At 38.8% G+C, this 22,587-nt stretch overlaps 2 protein-coding genes across 3 annotated transcripts in view; one reads left to right on the top strand and one right to left on the bottom strand.

Moving 5' to 3' along the window:
* Positions 1 to 14,912, top strand: part of igf2bp2a (insulin-like growth factor 2 mRNA binding protein 2a) — a 72,839-nt gene extending 57,927 nt beyond the window's left edge. Inside the window, exons 10-16 of one of the 2 annotated variants that reach the window (XM_015012080.2) lie at positions 1,502 to 1,648; positions 2,073 to 2,141; positions 4,103 to 4,225; positions 4,619 to 4,693; positions 4,853 to 4,984; positions 5,292 to 5,405; positions 6,470 to 14,912. In XM_015012080.2, the coding sequence (XP_014867566.2) occupies positions 1,502 to 1,648; positions 2,073 to 2,141; positions 4,103 to 4,225; positions 4,619 to 4,693; positions 4,853 to 4,984; positions 5,292 to 5,405; positions 6,470 to 6,568 (759 nt within the window). In that variant the 3' untranslated portion in view covers positions 6,569 to 14,912. The remainder of the gene's footprint in view (positions 1 to 1,501; positions 1,649 to 2,072; positions 2,142 to 4,102; positions 4,226 to 4,618; positions 4,694 to 4,852; positions 4,985 to 5,291; positions 5,406 to 6,469) is intronic. The other variant, XM_088001459.1, reaches the window with a different exon arrangement.
* Positions 14,910 to 21,069, bottom strand: tmem41aa (transmembrane protein 41aa). The gene is made up of 5 exons (XM_015012083.2): positions 20,795 to 21,069; positions 19,588 to 19,738; positions 19,169 to 19,330; positions 18,720 to 18,858; positions 14,910 to 17,451 (listed from the first exon to the last, which is right to left on the bottom strand). Exons 1-5 carry the CDS (start codon positions 20,953 to 20,955, stop codon positions 17,231 to 17,233), a joined length of 834 nt encoding a protein of 277 aa, XP_014867569.2. The 5' UTR covers positions 20,956 to 21,069; the 3' UTR covers positions 14,910 to 17,230.
* Positions 21,070 to 22,587: the final 1,518 nt, after the last annotated feature.

Genomic DNA, 22,587 nt, shown 5'->3' on the forward strand with positions numbered 1-22,587 from the left:
GCCTCGGACGAAGAGGAACAGCGGGAATGTCATGCACTGCGTGCTCTCTGCTGCACCGCTGATGAGCATGAAGGGAGTGGATGGACATGGCGCTCATCAGGAGCAACAGCTGAAGCTCCTGGAGATGCACACATGAGATCTGTTATAAGCTACTTTTATTAAGTGTGTCAGTTCAGCTGGTTCTCCACTGTTGTTATTGCTTTAGTATTATATTATCACCAGGAAGTATCACTCAGAGACTACATCCCTCGGGCTCGGTTTCGTTTCTGTCGCGGTGAGCTGTGAGCGGAGTGGGCCATCTAGAGGGAATCTTTCGATATTACAAAGAACATTCAGGAACGAAGGGCGACAGAGGAAACTGGAGGTTGTGTCATGACCCCGGAAACACGAGCGGCTGACTTGGCTTTGAGAGCAGAGCCATTTTCAGGATTTTTTGGGGAATCGGTTTGGAAGAGCTCGGGTGCTTATGACTGGTTCAAACAATTGTAGGCACAAATAAATCCCTCTAGTAAAGTTCAGTTGTTTCAGAAGCTTAAAAAGCTGTAGCCATGTTATGTTTTCCAAAATTTTCTAAATATATTGTAATGTCAGTAAACATTTGAATGTAAAGGAAGTAATTAAAATAATCTCTTTATTTATTTATTTACTAATCTGTGATATTTGGCAGATCAAAATCATTTAGGTAAGTCTGACTTAACACAGTGAAGGTTTAGTCTGATTTAATGTCAGACAGTGAGGAAAAAAAAAATTGTGCATTTCTTACAGTTTATATAATCAAATCCTTATGACACGCTTCTGTGCAACAACTTTAAAAACAACAGCAACTGTTTAAGAATCAGTCTTTGGTGGATAGTGGGTTCAAATCCCTGCTGGGGATTTTACATGTTCCCCTGTGTGTGCTTGTTTCCCTTCGGGGACTCTGGCTTCCTCATGCCAGCCTTAAACATGCTTGTTAGGTTAATTGGCCTACGAATGAGTGTGTGCATGTGTGGTTGTTTGTTTCTGTGATTCACTGGTAACCTGTGCAGAGTGTACCCTGTCTCTTGCACATTGACTGCTGGAGATAAGCACCAGCCAAGATAGATTTGATTTTTACATCTGCTTATGTTTTGGAAATTTTAATCTCGGTCTTTTTTATTTCTTGCATCATCAACAGTTTTATCTCCAGAACACTCAGCAGTGGTATAAGATACGCGATAATTTAACTTTGTTTCTGTGGCTATGCCCATTATTCCACCATTACATGTTCTTACAAATAAAATTCTCATTTTCACCCCAGCTTGGTAGATATCAGTAGATCGCTTATAATGGCCATTGAAACTGAGATTTTTGGAGTTGCTAGCTACTGTATGTTGGTGATGTCCTCCCAAGGCAATGATCAATTAGGCATTTCAGAGATGTAACGTCCTTGTTAACACCTAAGACCTTCACTAAGCTTTGTCTTAAATAAGGGGAAAAGAAGAGTTCGATTAATTAAATCCAAATCATTCTGCATTTGCAGCAACAAGCTAACTTGATCCCAGGCTTAAACCTGAACGCCCTGGGCATCTTCTCCTCTGGTCTGCCGGTGCTGCCCCCTGCTGCTGCTGCTGCTGGACCACGTGGTGCAGTGCCCCCTGTTGCACCAGCAGGATACAACCCATTCTTAGTGAGTCCTCTTCTTTTTTATTCTCTCTAAACTGCCATTTATGCCTTAATTGCCTTTTTGGATTAGTTCTGTCTGTGGTTGCAGGACATGGGGTAAACCATGTTCTCCTTGAAGTGCTTTTAGAGACAACAGTACAGTGTTGACTCAGGTCTTCCTGCTTGATGTAGTTTGAAACGAGCAGAATTCCCCCATCTTATTTGGATATGAGTCAGTATGTGTGCGAAACAAAAGTCTCCACTCATTTCCCAGTGTAAGTGCTGTGAGACAGTGCGCGAGAATGCACAAGCGTGCTTCACGGTCAAAATGATGAGTGTGTGATTCACTGTGAGTGGGCGCCCTGAAGTCTTCCCCCCAATAATTAGCCCAGTTTGTGTTTATGTGGGTGTTTAACATGCCATCTGATGGGGCTGTTTGTCACTTCCAGAGTCACTCTTCACATCTCAGTGGCCTGTACGGGGTTCCTTCAGCAAGTGCCATGCCCCACCAGCACTCAGTACGTTCCCTCTGCTCCGCACGCCATTCACTGCCACCTCAGTCATCTCAGACTATCTCTGAAGTTTACTCACTGCTGTGTGTCAGATTACAAAACACATGTGACAGAAATACAGACGGTAAAGGGGGGAATTAAATGACCTTTCCAAAGGTTAAATATTTTCTTAGTCCTTAGCAGCTGGTTAAAAAAAAAAGAAGAAAGTAGTAGAAACAGCCATAACAATCTTTAAGTATTTTGTTCCCATAACTGTTACATAAACATTCAATTTAATCCCATTAAACGTCAGTGGAAAAAATATTATGAGGGACCAAGTAGATGATTCCCAAGCAGCTATTAGCTGAAACTCCAGCGTATCAACGCAAGTGAACTGAAGGATAATTCCTACGAGTCTGGTAAAATGGATTTCCTAAATATTTTTCCCTTTTTTTATGGATATGTAACTTTCATATGCTGCTTTCAGAAATGTCTTATCCTGCCCTCCTCTTCTCTCCTTTTTGATAATTAGATACAGAATCCATGAAGAGTAAAGAGTGCCAAATAACAATATGTAAAAATAAAATTATTACATACAAAAATAATTATATTTACCTCAATTAAATGTATTGATTTCATTTTAAAAACTAGATATAATTATGATTTAACAAACTACATCATGTTTCTGTGCTAAAGCACATTATGAAATAATTTAAGTGATGAGTCAACTTCTCTCAGTGGGACGAATTAGGGCTTTTATGCTTATTTTCACTGGAAATGTGAAGAAAAGTTCAATAAATTGTTGTAATTTCTGTACTACAAGCTCTGGGTGAGCAACTCTAGCTTCTATATCTCTAGTTTGGTCTGAATGATCTGTAATAATAAAAAATAATAAAATATCATACTCTGGCCTACTTCAGACAGGATCAACGTTAGCCCAGCTAACATTGAGAGAGTGCTAGCTTTGGCTAACACGCTTTCGTGAACTTATTAAAGATATTTCAGACCAAACTAGAATTATAAAGGTTGGTGTTTCTCACACAAATAACAACAAATGAATGATATTGATGTTATTTCTGTACTTTCCAGTAAAAGTATTGACCTCAGAGTCTTAGCAAACTTGGAAGAAGTTGTCTTGACTTACTGTTTGAACAAGCCAATCAGATGTCAGGGTCCATCTTGAAGCTGCCCTAAGCCCGCCCACTCAGCTTGACACAGTTTCATGATGGGCTTCAGCACAGGAACATAAAATGATAAAATAATTACATTTTATCATGTAATTTATCATGTAATATATGTACTGATTTCATTTTAAAATGAAATCAGTACATATAATCCAGGCACATTAATTAATTCTATATTTAATAAATTATTTCTGTTTATTTCCACAGAAATAATTAAATAATTATTAAATAATTACAGTTATTTAATAAATAATTATTTGAATTATTATATAAAATTGTATAAAACTTAAACTTATTTATTGTAATTTGGCACTCTTCACTCTCCGTAGGAATCTAAACAGAAAGTTAGTAGTGAAACGCAGCCAAAGAAAAAAATTTTCTGACAGTCTTGAGGACCTTTTAGTCAACATCCTTATTTGCTTCCATTGAAGAGAGTTCTGCATATTGACAGCAAGTAATGTAAATAACAGGCCATTGCAGCTTCTCAGTAAGCATTTTGTGTAAAGGAGAGATGTTGGATCTGCTGTTTTCCATCGCATAGTCACTAAAACACCACAAATATTTCTGGTGGGGGACTTTTCATCCTGGATTTATCCTGTGGTTTGTCAAAATTCACTTTAAAAACCTCAATGCGTGAGCAATTACCACGCTAGGCAAGGATAATCATAAGTTAATCACAGTTAATAGGAAATGTTTCATTCAGAGATTTCCAATTTTTATTTTATTTTTTTCCATTTCCTGATGAGTTGCGACAAAATTTTTGTAATTGTTCCCTGCGTTGTGGTTCTTCTTTCTTTGGTTCAGCAACAGGCTCCAGAACAGGAGGTCGTCTACCTCTTTATTCCCACTCAGGCAGTCGGGGCCCTGATAGGCAAGAAGGGCCAGCACATCAAACAACTCGCCCATTTTGCAGGAGCTTCCATCAAGGTGGGTCTTTTCGCATCACTCATTCTTTGACCCTGAGCGACAAAAAAACATTCAGAGTGGCTTTAATCATCGGTTCACGTTGGAGTCCTCAAACACAAGCTAAACGTGCCATGCATTTTTAAAAAGCCAATCATTAAGCGGATGTTATTAAGTCGTAAATGATTGCCATGTGAGTCAGCAGCACTTGGCCGACCGCAGCCTGGGCGGCTTTTGTGATTAAACGGCAGATGACTTGAAAATTGGACACTTCAGATAATATAACCAGAGGCAATTCATTTATTTGAATTTTTATATTGCATTCTGTGAATTTATGTTTAATTTATTTTTGAATATTTGTCAGATGATTAGGTATTTAAGCTCTTCCTGTGAAGACGTATGAATGTTTCTCGACAGATTGCCCCAGCCGAGAGCCCAGATGTCGCTGAGAGGATGGTTATTATTACTGGAACCCCTGAGGCTCAGTTTAAGGTAAAAACACCAACTCGGTGTGATTCAATCATCAAGGAAATTTGGACCATTTTTGCATGATTGACATCCGTGACCTGTGCTATAGTAAACAGCAGTGAACCGTTGTTGTCCCCACTTTCCCCAGTCTCTCCTTGCCTCATACCCTCCTTTGTATTCCAGGCCCAAGGTCGGATATTTGGGAAGCTGAAAGAGGAGAACTTCTTCTCAGGAAAGGAGGAGGTCAAACTGGAGACGCACATCAAGGTTCCCTCGACCGCGGCTGGCAGAGTCATTGGCAAAGGTGGCAAGACGGTGAGCACACTCTTAGTTATTCAAAAGAAATTATATTTACACTATGACAAACATTTTAACTTTACATATCACATTTTGTGTGTTTCAGTCACAAGTTTATGGGGTAATAAGGACCCAACAAACATCCTGGAACCAAAGAATGGTTCCAAAAATATGTCTAAAGCCTAAAGCTAGCATGACATGTCCAGCGCATGATGAGACCTGTAAATGTTTATGACCAAGACGATGTCTGTGTTTAGTACGTGAGCCTGCAGGTGAAAAATCCAATCCAGGATCTTAATCTGTGCCGATGCATGATGTGTTTCAGGTTAACGAGCTGCAGAACCTGACGAGCGCAGAGGTCATTGTACCGCGGGACCAAACTCCTGACGAGAACGACGAGGTCTTTGTGAAAATCAGTGGGCATTTCTTCGCCAGCCAGGTACACAGAAACCAATCCAGCACAGAATGAAAGATTGTTGTTTTCGGGGCATCTCTGGGTTTTCTTCCAGGTGATTTCATTTTTCTCTGGAGCCAGATTTGTTTCTCTTAAAGTTGAGAGGAGAAAAAAAGAAAGTAATTCAATCAATCAGAGCTTGAGCTTTAATGTACGGCAACAAGGAGTCAAATAAATCAATATATATATATATATATATATATATATATATATATATATATATATAAACTACTTTTAAGTTGAGTTTAAAGGGTCAGCAATATTTTTCTATATGTATATTTTATGGTGTTACAACCACAAACCTTAACATATTTTATCAGGATTATATGTGATTGTGCAACAAAGAAAAGGAACTGGAATAAAGAGCCACTGAAGAGTTAGCGGTAATGTTCTTTGATGCAGCAGTGCCTGAAGAGGCTTCAAGGGCTTGTACAAAAGATGCTAGAATAGGTCTTTGTTGACACAATGTGCTCCAATGTATCAAGTTTCTATGAGTGAAATGAAATAGTTACATTTGGAGTCAATCTTTGTGTGTCTATAAAGCCTTTAGCTTGTCTCCAGGCACAAAGATTGAGCTTCCTTTTTATGAATATCAATCCTGATGCCACCTTACGTTGTAAAACTCTAAAATTAAATGTCAGAGATTTTTAGACTTTATTATTATTATTATTATTATTTTTATTATTATTATTATTATTATTATTGTTGTTGTTGTTTTATGGTGGTTTTTATGGATTGGCTTTAAGTTTTATTTAATTTTTATTTGAGGACACAATGGATGAATGTAGTCTAAGAGGTGATTCTGTTTCTTGGGCTCATATTTTCTGAAGGCTCCAACAAAGCTCATATTCTTCTAACTGTGTCTAAACTAAAATATAATTCCCATTGCTTGGTTCGTGTTTTTAAAAGAGACTAAAAAAAAAAAAACGTTCACTGCTCTCACACTGCTACGAGACAAGGATCCGTTTCCAGCTTCCGACGGGAATTCTGCACCTTGTTTCGCGTTTTGCACACACGTCACTCTCACCTGTTCCCTTTTCCTCCGGCAGACTGCACAGAGGAAGATCCGGGAGATCATTCAGCAGGTCAAACAGCAGGAACAGAAGCACCAGCAGGGCACTGCCGTGTCACCGCACCACTCCAAGTGACCCAGCCAGGCGGCTCCAGTGGGCACCAGCCAATGAATGTAGCCCTCCCAAACGGACAGAGACTGACCCAGACTGAGGCCGAGGCCAAGGGGCGACGCGCGGGGCAGACCAGCAGCAGCGGCGACGGCGGCGGCACCGGGATCAAAACCAAAGAACTTCGCTACGGGGGGAAACAAGTGAGAGCCAAAGGCTGAGGGCATTGTGTGCACTGCCAGCCCTGTGAGAGCAGACAGAGTGGGAGAAAATGGACTGATACAATAAAAAAAAAAAAGACCAAAAAAAAGAAAAAGGAAAAGAGAAGAGAGGTTTAAACAGCATAAAATTTGGTAAATAATGTCTTATGAGTAAAAAAAAACAAAAAAACACACACACAGGAAATGATATGTTGCCCTGCATAACGTTATCTCTTTAGTTGGACTAACATAGGCCTAAACAGATCGAACAAATAAACCTATTAACACGAGTGCACACAAGGCATTTTGGATTGACGGTGTGAGTTAGCGGAAGAGCGAGTGGCGGAGAGAGCGGCTCCTCTTTGTGAGAATATCCTTAGCAGTATTAATGCAGAGTAGAGACATACATTGATACACACTGAGAATATGCACTGTTTTTTGTTTTGTTTTTCTTCTTCTATCAGAATGACAGAACAACCTGGTGCAGTTTTAAATGTGTTAGCTGGTTCAGGAGATTGAGCTGAGTTGGCCATGGAGAGCGATCGACTTCATCCCGTTTTGTTTGCTGAATTTAAAACCCCTGAAAGTAAATCTGATGAATGGTTCTGAGTCTTTGTAACGAGCCTGTGTGTGTGCCAACGCAAAAGATAACGTCCCCTTCCTGGCATCCCTCACTGTCATTTCTCATGCTTTGCTCTCTTTTTATTTTTTTTCTTTATTCAATTCTTTCTTTTCCGCTAATTTCTGTGTTTCATTGCTCTCATCTGGCATTGCGTTCTTAATAGGTTCCTTGTTTTTGTTGCAAAGGAACATTTTTTTTTCTTTTGTAGCCTTTTTTGAAACATTGAATTGACTGCCACTTTTTTTTTTTTTTTTTTTTTTTGCTAAAGACAGGTGAAATGAGATTTAACCGTATCACCCTCGCATTCTGTGCAGCGATGTCTAAAACAGTCCGTTAATATATATATTTAAATATATATATATATATATATATATTAAAAAAGGCATTGACGATCAAAGAAAAAGAAAATTTACGTCTTAAAGAAGCGGCGCACCTTAGCTAATGAGCAGGTAATCATTTGTTTTGAATGTGCACTGTCACACGCTTGGCCTTAAGGGGACGTCACAAGGGCCAACAGAAGGTGGCAGAGGGCCCGGACAGAGGGGACAGGGTTAGGGTGGGAGGGCGAAAACATGTTTAGTTTTAGAGAATAGGCATGGGCCGGTAAGTAAAATAAAAATGCTGCGGTATCGTAGTATTTAGACAGAAATTTTATATAAAAATGTATGACATAATCTTGCTATTGTTATTCATTAAAATCCACAAAGCAGCTACTAAAATACTGTAAAGTATAGTTATTATTACAGCTTTATGAAATGTTATCTACACCATACATTTAATACTATGTTGGTAAATGGAATTATGCAAAACGACTACAATAAATAGCCACTAAATTTAGTTGTAGTTTTCAAGTAAACAAGTGGGGGAGGGGAGGATGCACGGCTACTTAATCCTCTGAACAGCCAGAGAAACCTCAGGTAAAATTATTATTTTCTCTGGCATGTTATTAAAAAGACTTTAAAGAAGACTCTGTGGGTGGAGGTTCTAACTGAGTGAAGAACACTTAAAGTTAGTAAATGTCGGAATCAGTGAAGTGCTCAAAAACTAAATCAGTTGTGAAGAACTAAAGTTGTAAGAAGCGATTTAAAAAGAAACTTTTTGTCAAGATGTTCATTTTGGCTGCGAGAGAAAGCAAGACTTCTACCAGATAACAGGGTGGCTTAATAGAGCACAACACCGTTTGCAATATTTTATCCTCTTTGAGCTTTAACCTCTGTCACAGAAAATGCTGGTTTTGTAAATGCTGAGAGCCTTTTAAAAGTCTCTGAGTGGAGATAAAAGATCCATAGTCACATGGCGACTGCTGCTTCTGTGATGCCACCAAAATGTCAAGCCAATTAGTACCGGTATTTTAACATGTTATTTATAGAAATTATTAAGAAATAGTAATGTATTTAATCGCACTTTTCTCAGGACCCCAATTTCTGGCAGACCCCCTAACGACAGATGCACAGACTACACCAGCAAAGACGATGCAAAAGAATGTATTGAGTGCTGCACGACTTCAAGCCTGCAGCATCGACTCTGCGCAAAACATGTTGCTATTGGGATTAAGACCAGAGCTAACAATATCTACACCAGTCCATAACAGAGGAAACAAAGGGGCTCAGAGCCACATTAATTCAGTCTATGTCAGACCTGGCTGTTTAGGTTGCATTTGTGCATTCAATGGAGTCAGTCATCAATCAAAAATGTCCTTAATTTATCTGATAATTGATAAAAAGCAATCATTTGAGACTATTAAATGAATTAATTTAGATAGCCATATTTAAATCACGTCATGTCTCTTCTCTAGTATAAGTACTTAATGACGATTCACGGCAAAAGCATTAGAAAAAGTTATTTTTAAATCTTAAGGAGGAATCAGCAATGGCTAAAATCGGTATCAGCAGGTCAAAGCTTTACGAACATCAGCCTCAAAATTTGTAGGAACGAAAGGACGGACGGTTTTATCAATTTTTACAATCTCGCTATACGTTCATGCAGAGCACCGGCTCATGCCTATTGGAGGTTGGGAGTCTAGGGGGTGGGGTTTGGCACCGTATGACCTGTGGTACACACACAACCACAAACGTGACCGCATCCACGTTTGGCTTTAACCCTCTCTTTGTCAGGGAGCTTTCTAAACAAACAGCATGACAGCTGTGAATGTACAATATGCAGCCTTTTTTTTTTTAGAACACATCACTCCTGTCGTGTCCAGGAGGCCGGCCCAGCCACACAGATTGTCACCCTCTTGTTCATTCTTTTTTCTCCCCTATATTGGAGGGTTTTTTTTAAAAAGTAATCGCTGGTGGCCGGCCGCCTCTATAAACCCTCTGGACTCGCAGGTCATGGTGTCCTTTCGTGCTTTACTTTGGAGAGACTGTGGAAGCTTGTTGCCTTATTTTGTCACCTCTCAAACATCACCCATCAGCTTCATCTTCCAGACGCAAGGTTATTGCCAATACGCACAGCTTCCTCCGTGTGTGTCTGTGTGTGTGTGTGCGCGCGCACGTACGTATGTGTGTGTATGTATATATATATAAAAACAGAGTAATATTTATGAATCTATTTTTTCCTATTTTGTGATGAGATCTATTGATAAGAAACAAAAAAAAAAGAAAAGTCCTCTTCTGTTTTTCTTTCCCTCCCTCAGTGGGATACTGCCATATTATTTTGAAGGGAAGTGTTTATTTTCTTGAAAACTAAGACTATGAAAAATAATATAATAATAAATGATAAAAACCTGAAAAAATAGGAGATAAGTCAAGTGAACCACGGCGTTAACTTTGGTTGGGATGTGAACAGTGCGCATGTCAGTATTGTGATCTACCTCAGGCTTCAGGGTACCTCAGTCCAATCTTTCATTTCCCCGTTTTTTGTTTTTTTTTCCACATTTTGTATGCCTTGTTAACTGATCATTTTGAGCGTTTAATTTTTTTTCTTTTTCTTTTTAATGAAAAAAAAAATCTGTACACCTTCAGGTCCAGCCGACTAGTGAAACTTTGCAAAACAATACTCCGTTGGACTGTGTTTGCCTGGACGCCATGCAATCTCTAAAGTCCAATTTGTTCGAAAGGAATGAAGTGTGAGATTTTAAAGGATAGATACCCGAGACATCGTGGGTAAAAAAAAAAGAAAGATAGAGAGATACAAATCAGAAAGTAACTAACCAACTATACCTCCTGTTTTTCCCAACTTTACCTTCAGGTTTTTGTTTTTTTTTAAAAGAAAAAAAAAACTGTAAATGAAAAACAAATGATGTTTATTGACTTGTGAGATGTGAAATAGTGTTTTATACCAACCCACCTAATCTTACCAGCTCTGTTTGATAAAAACACACAGCAAACCGGGGCTGATTTTAAAGAAAACAACAAAGCTGCAAAAATACACTGACAGGACCCTCGGAACGCGGCGTAAAACCCAAGTCTTCTGTGCAGAATGTCAAAACAAGTCTAGTCGTTTGCAATGTCGCCGTGTACAACAGGAAGAACTGTATATCTGTAAACATGTACAATAGAGTCACGTATACATCGTTCTCTGACGTTTTAAAACAGAGCGTGGCGGGAGAGTTTAGAGCGTCGCAGCTTTCCTCAAACTGACCTCTAAACTTGATTTTTTTTTTTTTTTTTTTTGTGCTGTACATTTCAGAATCACCTCTCTGAATCCATGGCTGACTTTAGATACTAAAAACAGACCTGGGGCAAAAAAAAAAAAAAAAAAAAAAAAAAAAGGAGGTAAACAAATAACATAGTGAAAGTCTTTGATTAGAGCTGTTTTTTTTTCTTCTTTATTTGTGCTTGTAGGATGGCAGACTTTTAGTCTTCAGATGAGGTGGATCATTTTTGTCCCAGTGAACACAAACTTGCAGTACTATATTAAAAGGTCTAACAAACTCACACAATGCCTGAGGCTGCCGTTGCCGCCAGCCTCCCCACAGCCGGTACAGTACCTCATACTGATGACTAGAGCTCACCAGACCTGATTCAAAGTATCCTGACCTAACTAAAATGCAGTACGGTGCTTCGACTCCTTATATGGTCTGCTTCACCTTTAGTAGAGTGTTTGTCGGAGAAAACAGCTTTTCATTGTAGCACTGAGACTTTTACCGATCCTTGCAAATCTACGAGCGACCCCTTTAAAACAGTTTGTCACGTTGAAACAAGACATTTCAGTGTGTTTTATTGGGAAAGGGAAAAGACGTGGCTTTCAACAACTTTTATTGAAAAACGTCCTGAATGGTTTGGCTTTCATTTGTATGCGGTCCTTTGGGGTAGATCTCTTTTTTACATCGAGAGAAGTTTTTGCCTATTTGTCTTTGTAAAAATAGATCAAGTTCAGTCAGATCAGATGAATTAACTTGTCAGATCAGATTAATTAAGTTGTATTAACATTAGGGCTGAAACGATTCCTCGAATGATTCGAGTACCTCGATTACTAAAATTCCTCGAGGAAAATTTACCTGCCTCGAAGCTTCGTTAATTTATGTTTTATTAGTTAGCGCACCGTGTTCCGGCCGGGACTTCATTTGCGTTGCGCGGAGCTCTCACTTCCGCCTCTGAGTTGTTGACAAAAGCTAAGTCTCAGCGGCATAAAGTCCAATCTTCAAGATTGGCCCGTGGGGATTTTATTGATTGATGATAATGCCCGACTTTTTATCGTTTTTGGGGAACCAATAAGCATCCTTAAAATGACTGGGGAATGCCTGGAGTACGGCAGCATTTCTCCTCCGGGGCTGCTGGTTGAAAGCGAACGGCGGGAAGAGCGCTGAGGTGAGCGGATAGACTGAGCAGGGCGGGCGGCTGAGTAGCTGATGCTTACCGTGTAAATGTAGCTTTACCGACGAACCGCACAATACATTTCATATCCCGGTCTGAAGAAACGGGTGGCGGAGCGCATCGTACATGGCTGGTAGATGAGTTTCTGAGTGTGACCAGTGAAGGTGTCGTAAATATCCCGTATTGCTTCCCCCCGTGTTCGTCCCCCGCTCTAACGGTTCGTCAGTCCGCTGGTCTATTTCCTCCCCTCCACCCCATCTTACGTTCGTTCATTCGCCCTCTCCTCCCACTCCAGGCGGCATTTCCCGTATTTTCAAACCCAAAGCGTGACAGGTTAGGTGGCAAGGTGAGTTTAATTAATCTATTAAACTCACTGAAGATGAATACATAAACTAAAAGCTGGATTGTAGACATTTTTTATAAGCATATTTATGAGCCTGCCTCTTTGTTATTAAATTCAATAGAATTTCAGATTTTTCTATAACTTTTCTTCTGGTTAACTTAGAAAGTGAGCTATTATTGTTACAGGTTAGTTTTCTAAACTACAAAAAGCAACTGTTAGGGATGCTCAAATATGAAAAATTGGACTGACATTGATATCTGATAGTAACACCGGTATTATGCCAGATTTACCAATATTTCATTTTAGAAATTTTTTTTATCCGATTACTCGATTAATCGTAAGAATAATCGATAGATTACTCGATTACTAAAATATTCGTTTACAACAGCCCTAATTAACATCAACTTTGACAGTTCCTCATGGAGCTTAGGTCTGTACTTGGACTAGGACATTCTAATTTGAACGAGTAGTTGTGTGTTTAGGGGTGTTGTTCTGGTGGAAACCAGTCAGGAAGCCTAATTTAAACCAATTAAGTAACTTTAATGTCTCTTTATCCTCAACATTAAAAATATATGCAACCAAGACATGAAACACAAATGTACCATCTCAAGCTGTGCTAAAAGCTATTGGGAATTGATGTGCTTTTAAAAGAGACTGAAAAACATGAATATGTCTAATATCTGAAGTCCATGTGTTCCACTGTTCAACTGAAAAAGCCTGATTTCCTCTAGGGTTCGGGTTAGTTCTGGGAAATAAACCCAAAGCAGCTGATTTAATGTTCAGTGAAGGACGATGAGGCTGGTTAGATAGATACGCTGGAGCAAAATCAATGAGGTATTTATGAGCTAGGAAAAGGAATTTAAAATCAGCAGTCAGTGGAGAGAGGACAGAGTAGATGAGATGTGATCCAGGTAAAAAAAAAAAACAGACAACAGCGTTTTGAACGAGCTGGAAGCACAAATGGGAGGCTAAACTGACCCCAGAGTAAAATGCAGCGTGGCAAATTATGTCTTTTTCTCTCCAGCTCTTGAATCAAAAGAAAAGGTTTATGTATTTGTTCACTGAAAGAAGCTATTCTGCAAAATAAAGCAGATAAATGCCTTGTTTATAATCTGAATCCATGATAAAACCTCCTACTTCATTGACGCGTCGCTTAGTGTTACGCCCATCTCTTAAAATCCCAGTAAAACACACTGAAGCTCTTGGTTGTAATGCGACATGAAAAAAAAAGGGTGTGAATACTTTAGCAAGGCACTGTAGTTTATTTAATATTCTTTGGATACATTTTATAGAGTGCGCTGACGTTGCGGCTCTTTTTCCTGCATTGCAGACGGCCCTGCAGGCCTCTGTCTCTCTTGTGTTTTTGGCTCTTTATAGGCGCAGGTTTCCCTCGAGCTGGATCCCTTTGACTTCAAGAACATCATCCTGGATGTTCATACAGTACGAGGTGAAACCTGCAAGGACTGTAGTAACCTTTTTATTTTTTATCATTTTTAAGGATTGGTATTTCTAGGTATCGTGAGGTGTTAGGCATTAATTTTCAGTACCATAAAGGAAAGATTACACATTAATTACACACATCACTAAGGGTGTACGGTGTTGTTAGTCATATCACACAGTGGTTAAATAGCTGAGGTTTTCTTTTGTTGTTTGTTCTGATCTGGTTTCTTGTATTTCACACTGATTAAATGATATAGTCTGGAGCTGTAGCTGGGAATTTCTAACTCTTCATTCCTGTTAGATCACTACCAATATTACTAGTTATGAAATTGTGGTGGGACAAAAAAAATATATATATTAAAAAAAAATTATCCTAGCTAGGATTTTTTTTTTTTTTTGAACAGATACTGAACGTTTACGGAAAATTTGAAGTGCTGAAAGAAAGTACCCAGGCCTGATTTAAAGGCGCTGATAGAAAACTTATTCTGCGTTTAGGAGAAAAACAGACGAGAGGTCGCCAAGCGCCAGCTGAACCTCTCAGGAGCAGGTCAAAGGTGTGCAGAACCGCAGCAGTGTTTTTTTGTTGCCCTGTCATGTTGTTGAGTGGAAAGCATTGCATGAGATTGATGCAGGTAATCCAGTATGTACTACACCTCACATCGCACTAGACTTGGAGTTGTGTTTTTTTTTTTTTCCTTTTTACATGGATCCAGTTCTTATCCGCATTTTCTCCATCTGGGAGATTTCTTTTGTTTCTTGGTAGCTTCAAACCCTCAATGTTACCCACAAGCCAACAAGGCTCCAAACACCTCAAGGTAATAATAATCAGTGGCTGCGCCAGAGAGACATCTGGTCCGTTTTTTTTTTTTGTTTGTTTTTTTTACTACATGGATCCATGCCTTTCTGGTAGCAGCCAAGCTGTTGTTTTGAGTTGTGAGTGAACTGTATTGCTGAGCAACCTGGATCTGAGCAATAAAGAATATCTGAAAGAAAAAAAAAAAAAGAAGCTTGTTTTGTTTTTATTACTTGAAACACTTACACCTGCAAAGCCCATCATTGCACAAAGAAGTCCTTGTATTACAACTCCACCAACAGGAGGGACTTCCAGAAAACAATACTGCAAATCACATTTAAATAGAAATAAATAAAGATGGTCCACAATGTATATTTCCAGCTTCAAACCAAGTCCTATTGCAGAACTGATTTGAGTTTATTAGCACCCTTGTAAAAAGCCTTGAAATAAATTAATCTTTTATTGGAGAAACAATGCAACACTAAAAAGCATTTTAGAAAAATTTGAGTACATTCAATTACGTCGCGCTTACAAGTACACTTTTCCTAAATGCCTTTTTATAACCCTCTACTGCCAATCATGAAGCACTTTATCTTCTCCTGTAACATTTAACAAGGTTGGAGCATTCAGAGTCAGTTTCATACAGGATTGAGAAGCCCATAGAAGGTTATTCAGTCTTCTATCAACCAACCTGAAAGAGCTCATGATCCCATCCACTAACCTTTATATGAGAAACAGGCCACAGGATCACACTAGACATGAGGGCTTTTCCACAGATTTGTCCTTTTTTTTTTTTTTTTCTACACTCAACACCCACCTGCAGTTTTACCCAAAAGCTCGATCTAATTAGTCTGATCTGAGGAAAGCAGACATTTCCAGTTAGTTCAAACTCAGTGATTTTATGCTTGTTAAGGTATAAAAGTTCCTCACTAGTGTGTGCAGAGTATGTAGTGGGGGACTTGGTGGCATTTTTAACCTTTCACCATCCTGTTCTGACTTGTCTTTCTTGCCCAGTCTTGGCTGTCACAGTTAGTTGTTTTAAAGATTCATTTTCTTATTGCTCTGGCTGTAAATAGGAGAAAGTTTAAGCGAGTAGCTTTTGAAGATCAACACAGATCAGTCTGACTTCTTGTCTTTTCCATTTGTGGCAGTTTAAAAGTTCCTTGAAACAGCTCAACTTTGAAAAAAAATATATTAGAAGGTATATGCACTTTAAAAAGAATTACAGCAGAATTTACATTCTGTAAAAAAAACCTTTCACAGAATGTAAAATGGCAGAACCTTTTTCATGTTCTGCCACACTAAATGAATGTACTTAAATTATTTTTTTCCTATGTGTTTGACATTCATTTTTGCTACAATGAAAGATTCCTTTACTTTAAGGCTTTTTTACATATCTTCACTGGATATCCCAATAAATAAGCCAAGTGCTGGATTAAAATATGATTTTTTGTAAATGCTAACATTGTTGAACATTACATTACATTTAAAATAATTGACACCTCAATGATAGAAAAGGCAAATGCAAAACCTTTTTCAAAGGAAGGCATAAAAAAAGTGCACCCACAGCAAACGGATAACAGACACACAATTCATAAAAAGAGGCAATAAAGAGAGAGTTTGTACCTCAAAGCTTCACCAGGTCAGAAATAACTTTGCAGTTCAAATTCTGTAAAGGATTCAACAGTAAGAACGGTAAAGCACTAAATAAAAGCCCAGCCTTACCCGTTTTAAAATATTAGGCTGTGAAGAATTTTCTGCTCCACAAAAACAACAGTGGCCCTTCAGGTTGTGAACAGGGGGACTCTGGATCTCCTGAAGTGGCTTTGGGTCCAGTGGATTCAGCGAACGAAGCCTTCGTTGATCTGGGCTCTTTCCAGGCACATACAATGGCTTTAGATTAAAAAATTTGGCCCCTTAGTATTGTTCCTTTATTGTAGTTAACATTTAAGGCCTGGTACGCTTTTATGCTGTGACTGACTGATGTGGACTCTTAAGACTAGCCAATTTTATAAGTTGCAAATAGAAAAAGCACAAGCATAAACCCATGAGACATTATCTAATCAGCAGGAATACGGGCAGGCCTTCCGCGGATTTCACATTAATATTTCAGTGAGTCCATGGAGGTAGAATTTAAAGGCCAAAACAAAATAGGCACTTTGAACGCAAAGTTTAAACTAAAGCAGAACTCATGAGTCAAACATGAGTGCAAAAAGATCTTCTCTCCTCTTCATGATTCCTGTACAGTCATACCTTTCCCAAATACTGTAGCTACAAAACACCAAAACTGGAAAACATTTTTTTTTTTTTTAAAGTTCATCAAATGCATTTGTAATTTTTTAGAAAAGCAGTGCTTCCTGTTGATCTCCACATAACTCTGGTCGGGGTAAACCGATCCATAACCGAAAACAATGACGCAGACGGGCGTTGAAGTTTTTCTGAACAGCTGCCACTTTGAACACGTTTGCTCTGGAGAGCAGAAGGCATCTGAAAACTGAGCGGATAAAAACGTACAAACCCTCCAGCGGGGGTCACTGCACCTTCTTATCCGAGTCAAGTCCGTTCTGGGGCTGGACGGCCAGCTTGAGACGCCTCTGGCTGAGGCGCCGGATGAGGGCGCCGGGCACCAGAGCCACGCAGGCGATGGCCAGCAGCTGCAAGAGGTGCTCCCAGGAGAACAGGTCATCCAGCGAGGACACCTCGGACAGCATGGCGCCCGTCTGCACGCAGATGAAGTTGTAGGGCAACAGGCCTGGAAATGAGTCACAAAATGTCAAAACAAACCATACCGAGGATGTTCAATGCTTACAGAAGTGCTTAATTTTTAAAATCTGCTTTCGTTTAGTTTTGTCCTGTTTTTATTGTTTGTTGTTGACATGCTTTGTGATTTCTATCTTGAAGAGTGCTGTATAAATAAAGTTTTACTTGCTTACTAAGCACCAGATTTTAGTTCAGTTCTAAACAAGAATGACTGCGGGTTTGATTTGCAAAGTAAAGTAAAAACATTCTGTTCTTATTCAGAAGATCAAATGGTAAAAATGGTTAATTATGTCACAATAAAAGGAAAATTCTGATACAAGGATGGCTATGTAGAACATTTCTTTATGTCCTCTAAAGTAAGGTGGAGGGTCTATGCAGCTGTTAGCATTTTTCTCTTTCAAAGGCCTGGAAAGCTCGTCAGAAAGCAAATACTAGGTTGTTTTTTTTTAATGAAAATCTGGTGGCCTCTGGCATTAACCTGAAAAAGGTTCAGAATTGAGTCTTTTCTGAAAATTAGTAGTGCAAAATATGTGACTAAATCAAACACAGAAATAGCTCACAAGATGCAAAAATCAACACTTTCCCATGATCAGTTTCTAGACTTAAAATTTAAAGAAAATCTGTGGATGTAGCTGAAAAGAAGTGAGAAACAGAGAAGATCGAGTATTCTAGATGCTAACGCAATGGTCAGTCATTCCTTTTTTATATTCTCCAATGAAATATCATGGAAGACAAACTGCTGACCTGTTGGCAAAAAAGGGAGTTGTTCAAAAATTGAATAGCAAAGGTCTTCATAAGGTAGCAGTGATCGAGTGAAGCACACTTATTTCTGAATATATCCATTCAGGTTAAAGGTTTGTTATACTACAATATTTTTTTTCACACGCCTCTAACAGAAGTGCTAAAAACTGTGGACTCGGACTCTGTAATGTCTAAGCTTTTTTTTTTTTTAAATAATCAGTCTTTTGGAGAAAACAGGAATTAAAAATTGAAAGGAGTTTAAATAAAAAAAATAAAGTCTTAAAAGCTCACCAAACTGTTAAGACTATGTGAGAACCCTGGCTTTGTCTTATTTTGTCACCGACTTAATTTAATTCAATGCAATCCTCATGTTTACATCAAAGGATCTGGACGAGGCCTGAAACAAAGTTATCACTACAATGGTCTTTTCAGAGCTAATTTAATGCCAACCCTAAACAGAATAGTTTAGACTGAGGTACAACCCACAGTGATCAAAAAAACCCTGCAAGCAGCACCCACCAATAAATACTGAGAAAAAGAAGTATGCGATGGGGATGTTGACGATGGGGGCAGACATGTTCAGGAACCAGTTGGGAGTCATGGGAAAGAATCTCAGGAAGAGCAGAAAGAAGAACAAACAGTCCCGATTGTCTTCCACCTGGAACAAACCGTGAGAAAGAAAGCATTAGTGCCTCGCAAAAGTTTTCACATACCTGAATTTGGTCACATTTTATCACACAACGACCAGAAACCTCAATGTATTTTACTGACATTTCAGGTGATAGACAAAAAAAAAGGTGTGGCAAATAAATGATTCTTTTTTTTTTTTTTTGCATATTCAGTCCTAATTTACTAGAAGAAAAATATATTTTAATCCCTTGAATGTAATTAAAACAATAACATTTCTGTCAAAATAATGAAAATATACTAAATACAAAATAAACAAAAGGTGTTAAGTAACAGGGTACCTTTTTCTGTAGCATGGAAACTTTCTCTGGGAAAAGATTTATGATGTGTTGTTTTCCAAAGGCTTGGGAAAGGAGGTAGCACATGGTGGAGCCCACCGTGGTGAGCACACAGGCAAGGAGCAGTCCTAGATACGGTCCAAAGATAGCTCCTGCAAGAATGTTCTGCACAGTGACAAGCACAGATAAAAAAGGGCTGCTGTTAGCACTCAACTTCACTCAGAGCAGGAGATGAGGGAAATTATTTAAGATCTAAAAGTGTTTGGAAGTGTCAGGTGATGGATGACGGAAGAGATTTTGTCCACATTTTTCCTTCCTTGCACGCTTTTTAGCCACATTTTGATTTATTAGATTCTTTCTAAAACACAACTAAAGAAACTAAAGTTATTTTGAATACATTCAAAGTATCGTCTTCCACTCACCAGGAAAGATGATCCCGGGATGGCAAAGGACTGCTTGTAGAGGTACGCGCTGCAGAACAGGAGCAAGACATATGCGGTGTGCTCTGTTTTGTAAAACTGCAGGAGTTCGGACAGTTCCCGCAGCTCCTCCAGGTCGGATGGGAACTTCAACCTGTGGAAACATTCCCTCTCAAGTTAAAACTAAAAAAAAAAAAAAAAAAACCTCCATAGTCCAGAAGAATGGTCTGCTATTATGATTTTTACAATCACACCAACAGTGTGACCACCTGGCACCAAAATGTATAACAGGAAGAAGGTGACCCAGCAGAGAAAGGGTGATGCTTTTTGTGCAATGCTCTGCTGGTCCCTGCCACACGTTTGCATTACTTTGGCATGTATCAACCAACTAGTTGTTGTACATTGTCTGCAGAAATGCAGACAATGTACACCCTTTAATGGAAACTGAATTCCCTGAAGACTGTGGTCTCTTTCAACAAGCTAATGTGTCCAACCGCAAAAACAATATGGTTCGGGAATATTGTGAGGAGCACAGCAATTACAACCTCCAAATTTCCTGTTTCTTATTGCAAATGGACATTTGTGGAATGTGCAGGATAAACAAGTCTAACCCCATCTCGTAGCTGACTGCTGACCATTATGTCTAATTAGGTCTAGCGGAGCCCGCGTCTTAACGGGTTAGGATTGCTTTGGCAGCAAAAGGGGCACCAACACGCTATCAGGCAGGTGGCCATAATGTTATGCCTGATAGGTATATCCCTTTTGGGCTGTGGGATCCCCAGAACAAACTGGGGAATATGTTCAGGAGAGTCCTGTCAGAGTTGTGTTGTTATAACCCCCTCGGAACCTTATTGAGCTCAGATAAGCTCAATAAAGGTATGAATGGATGTTAAACTTCTAAAAAATAAAAAAATAAAAAAAAAACACGTACCGACCCAAACATCAAGTAACTATGGTCGCTTCCAAACTTCTTAAAGGCTACTGACTTGAGGAAATTACTGATCTGTTTGTCCTTAGTATTTCTTGGAAGAAGGTTGAACAGTAATAGTCATAAAGCGTAAGTATTAGCAAAGCAGTAGTGGATCGAATAAATAATTTAACCCCAGATTTTTTTTTTTTTTTAAATAATACATAGAGAGAGAAAGAGTTCACCATCAGCCAGTGGGAAATTTTAACCTGGCTAACAGCTAACTGCTAACACCGGGGTTACCTCCTGAGTTCCCCGGAGGTGTCGCAGCTCTGCTCGGACTCCCTCCCCTCTGGACACCGCTGAGGATGTCTTCGTGGTCCAGCAGGAAGGTATAGAGACAGATAGTAAAGGTACAGGGTGGCTGCGGTCACAACAACGGCTAGTCCGATAAGGGAGCGCATTCTCCCCGGTATAAAGTAAAAGTCAACCGCTTCTCTTCCCTTCACCTCCTGAATGTTATTATCACGGAGCAGAACAATGTCCAACCGGCGTGATGACGTCACGTCCTGGCGTACTCAGACTCCCGTCAATGATTCATAGCTGGTTAAGATAAAGCATATTATTATTATTATTATTATTATTATTATTATTATTATTATTATTATTATTATTATTATTATTATTATTATTTATCACTTATATTAATAGCCAGTACTTTATGATTCCCCAAAATAAGATAATTTTAATCAACCTGAAGAGTGGAAATAAATGGAGATGTTAATTACGCTCCGCTCCAGATGGGGGCAGCAGTGTACAGCTGGAACCGTTGAGGGACAAAAGCAGAGGTAAAGGGCAACGCTGAAGTTAGGATCAGAGTCGGTGTTTTAAAGCGTTTAAACTGCAGTAGGCATCTCTGGACTGTCTTTGTTAAACTCTAGTTCATAATTTAAATATGACCTTTCAAATATGACCTGAATTATGCGGCATTGAATAAATATTATTAAAATACATTTTGATCTGTGGAAATATGTGTTTGTAAGAAAGACATACACAAATAGCTAGACCCCCACAAATATAAGAAATGAAGAAAAATGTGCATATCATTGTCTAAGCTCGTTTTATAGCTCTCAAAATGAAATGAATTAAATTTCCCTTAAAAATGAAGAATTATTTTTTAATCACTGAAAAAGTAAATTAACAAAAATGTTTGAGATTAGCTGAGAGAAGAACTCTTCTGACCCAGCTATATTTTGGTCCTCTCGCTACAGTGAGTTCCTTCTTTAGCTATCTACCGGTCTCTGACACTGGTCTGAGGAAATTTTGCCCTGCTCCTCTTTATCTTCAGCTCAACTGTTTCCACAGAATGCCACACATTTTCTTCAAACACCCTCTGATACATGGTGGCATTCATGATGAATTCTATTATGGCGAGATGACTGGATCATCCTACAGTAAGTCAACACCATGACACTTCCACCTCCATACTTCACAGTTAGTACAAGGTTGTGTTTCTGGAACAGTGTACTTATGCAATATGTCTTTTTTTCTGGTGTCTGGAGAACAGATTAATCTGGCAAAAGAATATTATTACAGATGTTCTAATTATTTTCTGTTCTCTGAGTGAGGACTTCTTCTGGCTCTGAGTGAAGACATGTGAAAGTCTCATGTCAGTCTGCTAACAGCTCAATTTCCATTAAATGCAGTTGTTGCCAAACACTGCTTATTCCCCTCATTTGCTTTTGCTGCCCCTCCTTAAATCTCTGTTGGATGTGTGGTTAAAATGCCAGACAGAGATATGTTGTAGAAATGATCCTTCCCCATTATGATCCAATGAGGAGGTGAAAGACTTCCTCCTTCTTTTTATGTTCTTTCTATTATTATTATTATTATTATTATTATTATTATTATTATTATTATTATTATTATTAGTAGTAGTAGTAGTAGTAGTAGTAGTAGTAGTAGTAGTAGTAGTAGTATTTGTGCAGGTGCAAAAAAATCAATTTGTATTTTGAATGTATCTTAAGAATTCACTGATTAAGTGCATGTTTTAGCTGCGCAAGTATTTTAAATTCAGAAAATGAGTGAAACAACCC

Source organism: Poecilia mexicana, unplaced genomic scaffold (genome assembly GCF_051168715.1).
Source record: "Poecilia mexicana isolate PSO_F unplaced genomic scaffold, ASM5116871v1 scaffold_2, whole genome shotgun sequence".
NCBI classification, from domain to species: Eukaryota; Metazoa; Chordata; class Actinopteri; order Cyprinodontiformes; family Poeciliidae; genus Poecilia; species Poecilia mexicana.

Excerpts from the sequence above, each read along its gene's own strand:
- tmem41aa (XM_015012083.2), bottom strand. The coding sequence starts at position 20,955 with ATGCGCTCCCTTATCGGACTAGCCGTTGTTGTGACCGCAGCCACCCTG. Across the intron at positions 18,859-19,168 it reads TTTCCATGCTACAGAAAAAG|GTGGAAGACAATCGGGACTG; the intron begins GTACCCTGTTAC and ends GGTTTGTTCCAG. Across the intron at positions 17,452-18,719 it reads CTTTTTCTCAGTATTTATTG|GCCTGTTGCCCTACAACTTC; the intron begins GTGGGTGCTGCT and ends ACTCATTTCCAG.